The sequence below is a fragment of the Mandrillus leucophaeus genome, unplaced genomic scaffold (assembly GCF_000951045.1).
Source record: "Mandrillus leucophaeus isolate KB7577 unplaced genomic scaffold, Mleu.le_1.0 Scaffold174, whole genome shotgun sequence".
NCBI lineage: Eukaryota > Metazoa > Chordata > Mammalia > Primates > Cercopithecidae > Mandrillus > Mandrillus leucophaeus.
Genome location: NW_012101743.1, coordinates 2,683,307 through 2,691,437, shown reverse-complemented (window position 1 = coordinate 2,691,437; position 8,131 = coordinate 2,683,307). Strand labels below are relative to the sequence as shown.

The following is an 8,131-nucleotide window of genomic DNA, read 5'->3' as shown; positions in this document are numbered from 1 at the left end:
AACTATTCTTTTTTTCTCAAGCGAATAGCAATGTTCTAAGTGAAGATACTACCTCATCTCTGTTTAGAAAATGCACAAATATCAATGCTGAAAACCCTCACATGGAAGTTACAAAATATGCAAGAATTAGTCACTGTTTCTCGGACTGCTCATATTTAACCTGAGATGCTAATTATCCTCTGCTCCTCTGGGTCTCCTGAGCAGATTTACATCCCAATTTCCAATGAAAATCAAAAGACTACAAGAAGGGAAGGGGGGAGAATGCAAAAGGGGAAATCAGTGTGGGAGTTGTGGAGTTAAAAGGTCTGAAAAATGACTGGTGGAGATTAACAAAAAAAGTGGCAAGAACTGAGGAGTCCCAAATAGACTGTAAACCCCTGAAAGGGGTCTGTGCTTCACACCCAGGGGCCTAGCACAAGCCAAAGACACAGTAAATGCTACTTGAGTAGCAGAGGTGAAGAAAATACATTGTTAGAGACTTCATGGTTGAAACTCTAATACCCAAGGAGTCATTCTACCTCCACTGCCTTTGAAAGGCTTTGAAAGGTCTCGTCAAAGAAGCTGCCTCTGGTTTTTCTGTAGTTGTCATCATCATGGCCAACACTGATTTCCGGGGCTTTCAAAGCAGAGGAAAATGCTGTCGAAGGGAATGATGACTCCAGACTATTAAGAGGTTTTTTTGGTTTTGTTTGTTTGTTTTTGAGACAGAGTCTTGCTCTGTCACCCAGGCTGGAGTACAGTGGTGTGATCTCCGCTCACTGCAACCTCTACCTCCCAGGTTCAAGCAGTTCACCTGCCTCAGCCTCCTGAGTAGCTGGGATTACAGGCGCATGCCACCCGGTTAAAATTTGTACTTTTAGTAGAGACGAGGTTTCACCATTTTGGTCAGACTGGTCTCAGACTCCTGATCTCAAGTGATCCACTCGCCTCGGCCTCCCAAAGTGCTGGGATTACAGGCGTGAGCCACCGCACCCAGCCCAGACTGTTAAAAGAGTTTTAATAGCCACAAACATGGTTCAATGGGATCCAAAATAATAGATATCAGATTTTATCAATTTTGTTTGCTACATGTTCTTTGTGACTCAAGTTTGACTTTAGCATTTGCACCCCAAATGAGTTCCCCTACAAATAAAATTTGTTCATGTTGACACAAAGAACACAAAGCAAGTGTAGATCCCTTAGGAAGTTGTCACGACTCTTGATAAGATTAACTCTACTGCTATTATCACTTTTTGCTTTGTCCCCTAGTTTGAAGTCTGCTGACTTTTATAATTCAATGAGAATGACTCCACACTCTTCTCCAAAGCGCCCATTATTTTTAGTTTTCCGGTGCGCGACTCAACATAAAGACCTGTGGCTCTTATGAGCTGCCTGTTTCTAAATGGTGCAGTAGTTTCAGTTTCCATTTAATAAGTCCCCAGATAACAAATGGAGAATGGGAAGAATCTTCACAAGGTCACATTGAAGGTAAAAATAAATTATCTCCATCACTGAGAGGCTTTCTTCAGGTTTTCTATCAGCACTACAGAGTCGGTTTCCTCCTTGGTTTGCTTCTCATAGATGTCATACTTCTTCCAGTGCTAGAAGGGAGGAAAAAACACATACAAAATGACATTTCTAAACAGTGTTCTTTCCCTGAGTACTTAGTGCCAATGCTTATTTTTAGGTTGGTGTGCATGGAACCATAAGTGTATGATTTCCTGTTTTTTCCTTTTTTGACCTAAGAATCTTTATCTATCTGAATGATTAATGAAACAGAACAATCAGGAATTAACATTAAATGGAGGTGGGAATCATGGGATAGTTACATGATGTACAATGACTATCTCCAGAAATAAACAAATTTGGACATTTCCAACATTGGAAATAAAATCCATTAAGAAGAATAAAAGGATGTCATGCCCTTCTTACTCCAACTGTTTCGCTGAGAACTTTATTACCTTTATTTTCTTAATGTCATTGCTCCAGAGACATAACAGGTTCAAAAAGTCAAGTAGCATTGAGATGAATGGCAAAACATAAGATGTTGCAAAAGTCTCACTGCAACTGAAATTGTTGAAAGACCCTATATTAAGAGCTTCATCTAACATTATTTGCTAGAACAGGAAATTACACATAAAGCACACTTATCTTGAACCCAATTCAAGCATGTCTTTTATGGTAAAAGCCAATATCCTGGTCCTTGTCTTTTTTTTACTTTTACTTGTAAATCAGAGGAAAGGGTGAAACATGAGCTCGGTCCTCTCATCTGTAAAATAAAGTTGTTAGACTAAACCAGGGGTTAGCCAACTATGGTCCACATGCCAAATCTGGCTGAATGCTTGTATTTGTTTCTGTATTGCCTTTGCTTGCATTCATGTTGTAATGGTAGAGTTGTGACACAGACTGAATGGCCTGCAAAAACAAAATCATTTACTATCTGGCCCTTTACAGAAAAAAGTCTGCCAAACCCTGCATTAGATTATGTCTAAGCTCGTTTTCTGCACAGATGTTCTTAGGAAAAGAAATAGAAAGAAGGAAAACAGAAACAAGAACTGCCTCAGGTTGTGCAATTGAAGATGGACTGCGCAAGTTAAGAGATGAGGGGATAAGTTGGGAAACGCTGCTGAAAATATGCAAATTATTCTAAATAAATTACATAACCCTGACACACCTACTGGAATGGCTAAAATTAAAAATACCGACAATTCCAAGTGCTCATAAGAACGCAGAGAAACTGGATATCTATGTATTGTTGGTGAAAATAAGACAGTGCAGTCATTATGGAAAACAGTCCGACACTTGGTTATAAAATAACACATACACTTACCACATGACCCAGAAATCCCACTCCCAGGTATTTACCCAAGAGAAATGAAAACATGTCACACACAGACTTCTACATGAATGTTTATAGCATTTTCACTAGTAATAGATAAAAACTAGATACAACTCTGATGTCCTTGAACAAGTGAATGGTTAAACTGTGTTACAACCATATTATAGAATACTGCTCAGCAATAAAAGGAAATGAACTACTGACACACACCACAATGTGGATGTCTCTTAAACGCATTATGCTGAGTAAAAGAAGCCAAACTCAAAAAGCTATGTACTGTGTGATTTCATTTATAGGACATCTTGCAAGACTTTAGGGACAGAAAACTGATCAGTGTTTGCAAGGGTCTACGATTAACAGAGGGGGTTGACTGCAAAGGACCACAAGAGAACTTTTAGGAGATGATGGAAATATTCTATATTTTTATTGGAGCAGTGATTACAAAATTGCATATATTTGCTAACATTCTTCTAACTGAACACTCAAAAAAGAGTAACTTTTACTGTAAATTACACGTCAAACTTGATTTTAAAACGTGAAATGTACAGATTTCTAATAAAAACAATCTGAAAAAAATTACATAACCTTGAAAAAATGGCTTATTTAATAAATGACACTAAGACAACTGGGTAATATAAGCATTTGAAAACAATGCTAAACCCTACCTCATAGCCTACATGAATAAATCCCTGATGGATTAAAGATCTCAATGTAAAAAAACAAAATCAAATAAGTACTAGAAAAATATGTAGAGGAACAACTATATAAATCTAAGGTGGAAAGGGCTCTTTACACCTAAAACTACAGGAAGATTTGACTGCATAAATAAAGAAAATTCTTTTGTACATCATTAATTACCCTAAATACAACACAAAGGAAAACATGGATAAGAAGCCAAAGGGTTAATATCTAATATGTAAAGAACTTTACAAACCACCAAAAGATGAATACAACAAGGAAAAATGGACATGGAACAAGAATTTCACAAAAGAATTAATTCAAGCCAATGAACTTGGGAAAAAGTACAAAACCTGACTATAAAATTAAGACGCTCTTTTCTCATTTATTAACTTGGCAAGAATTTTAAAATTAGGTAACATCATATTGGCAAAAGTATGGTCAAACAACCAGTCGAACATACTGCTGGTAGGTACATGAACTGGCACAACTTAGTTGTAATCTATGCTTCTTATGAAAAAATTTAAGTTTGTGCATTTTAATGTCCCAGTTTCCTTAACACAAAGGAATCATACTCTCCATATGTAACCTGGGTGTTTCACCTAACAGTGTATGTTATATATTTTTATACATCAGTAAAATTATCTACCTCATTTTAACCTCTACGTAATATTTCATTGCATGAATGCACCGTAACTTATTTAGCCAGTTTCCTTAATGGGAATTTAATCTGTACAATCTCTCTGGATGACAATTTGTCAATACAGGTAGAGCATCCCTTATCCAAAATGCTTGGGACCAGAAGTATTTCAGTTTTTGGAATATTTGCACTATATACTTACTGGCTGAACATCACTAATGCAAAAATCTGAAATTCAAAATGTTGCAATGAACATTTCCTTTGAATGTCACATTAGAAAGTTTCAGATTTGGAAGCATTTCGGATTTTAGATTTTCAGATTAGGAATACTCAGTTTGTATCAAAGAGTTTAAAATATATATGCCCTCTCCCTTGATCACACAATTTGGCTTGTAACAATTTATCCTAAGACAGTAATAAAATATTAATACATATGGTTATACTTAGCTGTGAAACGATGCCTATACAATGAAATTTAGGATTCATCCAAATGCCAATTGGAATTTGTTTAAGTACATTATAATACGTGCACACAATGGACTATTATTTAGCCACTAAAAACTATATTATAGGGGACCAGGGTTGACTAACGTTTCCTGAAAATGGCTAGATAAAAAGTATTTTTGGCTTCGGGGGCCATATAGTCTCTGTGCCTATAACGCGACTCTGCTGTTGAAGCATGAAAGCAGCCACAGACAATATATAAATGAATGGGCCTGGCCAACGGAACTGTATGACATTGAAATCTTAATTTCATGTGCCATGAAACAGTATTCTTAGATTTTTTTCCCAACTATTTAATAGCACAAAAACCATTCTTAGGTTAAAGACTGTACAAAAACAAGTGGCAAGCCGGATTTGCCCCTTGGTCTATAGTTTGCAGAAAAATTCTGCAAAGAAGATGGTGGTAGCGGCATAATTTTTGAATCTTCCCAAATATCACCATAAAAAAACACAAGTGGGAAATATAAATAGGAAAGTAAATCCAAAATCTACCAACACAAGATGAAATCTACAACAAAACAAGATGAAAATGATTCCCCCATGAACCTCAAAGTAAGAGTGAGCGTGGATAAATCAGAGAGAGCTACAGGACCAAAATGGTATCAGCTGTGGAAGAGTATATAAACGGACTCAACATGGCATCCTATAGATCTGAGAACTGTAAAACAACTCAACTCAAACTTCAGCAAGCAAATTTATGAGCAACTAATAAAGGGAAGGGTTGGCATCTTTTCAAACAGTGATTGAGTGCAAGGAGTTCATTGTCTAGACTGAAAGCAGCCTGGGCCTCCAGAAACTCTCAAAACTAATCCTTGATCCCTTCCAGGGCAAAGCTGCACTCTGAGGAGAAACTGGTGAGACTGGATTACAAACTGGCCAGGACAGGGACAAGAGAGACATAAAAGAAAGCCTAGATTAAAGCAGAAAAGGTAGACAGAAAGGGCCAGGAGATTTCAGAATGTAATTCACTAGAGGATGGAGCTCTATAGCCATAAAATTAGGGGAAAAAAAAAACAACAACTTGTCTCAATCAAGCCTCCTTCTAAAAGTTCAGGAAACTGATTTCATACAAAAATGAACAACAGAAACCAGGCGTGGTTGTTCATGCCTATAATCCCAGCACTTTGGGAGGCCAAGGCAGGAGGATTGCTTGAGCCCAGGAGTTTGAGACCAGCCTGGGCAATACACATGTGAAATCCCACCTCTAAAAAAAAAAATACAAGGTTTTCTTTTTTTTTTTTTTTTTTTGTGAGACGGAGTCTCACACTGTTGCTCGGGCTGGAGTGCAGTGGCATGATCTTGGCTCACTGCAACCTCTGACTCCAGGTTCAAGCGATTCTCTTTGCCTCAGCCTCCCAAGTAGCTGGGATTACAGGCGCCTGCCACCAAGCCTGGCTAATCTTTTTGTATTATTAGTAGAGATGGGATTTTGCTATGTTGGCCAAGCTGGTCTTGAACTCCTGACCTTGTGATTCATCTGCCTCAACCTCCCAAAGTGACAATTTTTTAAAAAATAAAAAATGTTTAAAATTAAAGAATAAAATAAAAATGAGTCACAGAATAATATTTTTACAGAATTAAAACATAACAGAATGTATATCCACAAAACAGATGAAAACTATAATCTAATATTTCAAAACTAGCTGAGGTATATTAAAAGTTACATGATATGAAAAAAAGTAAACAATGTAGAAGAATATATTAAAAGTCAATATAAACAACTCAGAAATGGGATGACAAAACTCACAGGAGAATTAAAAGTAAAAGAAGGCCAGGTGCAGTGGCTCATGCTTGTAATCCCAGCACTTTGGGAGATCAAGGTGGATCACTTGAGGTCAGGAGTTCGAGACCAGCCTGGCCAACATAGTGAAATCCCATCTCTAATAAAAATACAAAATTAGCCAGGCGTGGTGGCACGTGTCTGTAATCCCAGCTACTTGGGAGGCTGAGGCAGAAGAATCACTTGAATCTGAGAGGCGGAGTTAGGAATGAGTCAAGATCGCACCACTGCACTCCAGCCTGGGCAATGGAGTGAGACTCCATCTCAAAAAATAAAATAAAATAAAAGTAAAAGAAAATAATCATTTCAAAATTGAAGACTAAGCTAGAAGAAACACAGGGCAAATAAACACAACATATCATCAGATAAGACCTTAAAGAAACAGATAAAAAGTAGGATTTTTTAACAAAAACGAAATGAAGGTGGATGAAAATTATTCAAGAGGATGTGAAAGGACTGAACGGGCTGGGTGCAGTGGCTCACACCTATAATCCCTCAACTCTGGAAGGCCCAGGTGGGGGAATAACTTGAATCCAGTAGTTCAAGACCAGATTGGGCAATATAGCAAGATCGCGTCTCTAAAAAAAATTTTAAAATTAGCCAGGCATGATGGCACACGCCTGTCCCAGCTATTCAGGAGGCTGAGTTGGGAGGATCACTTGAGCCCAGAAGTTGGAGACTGCAATGAGCTATTATGGTGCCACCATACTCCAGCCCAGGCAACAGAGCAACACCCTGTGCCAAAACAAAAAAGAAGATGTGAAAGGTCAAAGAAAACACGGGAACAGAATAACTAAAATCTATAAGTGAAGAAACTTTTACTAAAATTTTAAAAACCAGATCTAAAATTACATACTGAGAAAGCACACTATATACTGCAGAAAATCACAACACCAACACGTATTCTGGTAAAATTATTGGACTTTGAAGAAAAAAATCCTTTGACAACCAGACAAAAAGACCAAGTGTTTTAATACAGGAGGAAAATTATATTGTCTGCTGACTCTGACAAAAACATACTATGCCAGAAGAAAATGGATGACACATTTAAGATACGCAAGGCAGGACGTATGAGCCATGGATTTTATATCTTGCCAAAATGACTTTCAATGATAAAGGTAGCCAATTCCATCAATTGGTAAATAATTCAGGAAATGCTGAATTTCCTTGCTCATGAATCCTTCCTGAGAAAACTTTCGAGCTTCAAACAACCCAAATGACTGGAGCAATGTTGACATAAAAAATGGTAGTGAGCATCAAGTGTATCTCCACACATTGAAGTAAGACTAAATGAGGGACCTATATGAGGACACCCACAATGGAGATGCTCAACAACTTCAAAAATGGAGAGCAAATGGGGAGAGTATATGGAAAAATAGCTTTTCAATCATCATTTAAAATTATTTTATAATATATCAAAAGTTCAGAAATTCCTTTAATTCTCATTTGTTATATTCAAATACAATTCAAGATGACAGTGTTATTAAGACATATAGTAAAGGTTCCGTAAGTATGACCTATTGTTATTGTGGTTGCTATTACTCCATTTATTACTAAAGATATTTCAGTTTCCCTATGTTGTTCACATATCATTAAAGATAGTTTTATCTGGGTGACAGGATTAAGAGTGATTTTGTTTTTCTCTCTTGATTATCTCTAGTGCTAATTTGTCTATACTAAATGTATATTGCTTTATATATATATATATATA

General features: G+C 37.0%; 1 protein-coding gene across 1 annotated transcript in view; it reads right to left on the bottom strand.

Annotated features, from left to right (window-relative positions):
• Positions 1-702: 702 nt before the first annotated feature.
• The window catches only part of IL13RA1 (interleukin 13 receptor, alpha 1), a 63,556-nt gene continuing 56,127 nt past the window's right edge, over positions 703-8,131 (bottom strand). Inside the window, exon 11 of the mRNA XM_011977136.1 lies at positions 703-1,580. Coding sequence (XP_011832526.1) covers positions 1,488-1,580 — 93 coding nt within the window. The 3' untranslated portion in view covers positions 703-1,487. The remainder of the gene's footprint in view (positions 1,581-8,131) is intronic.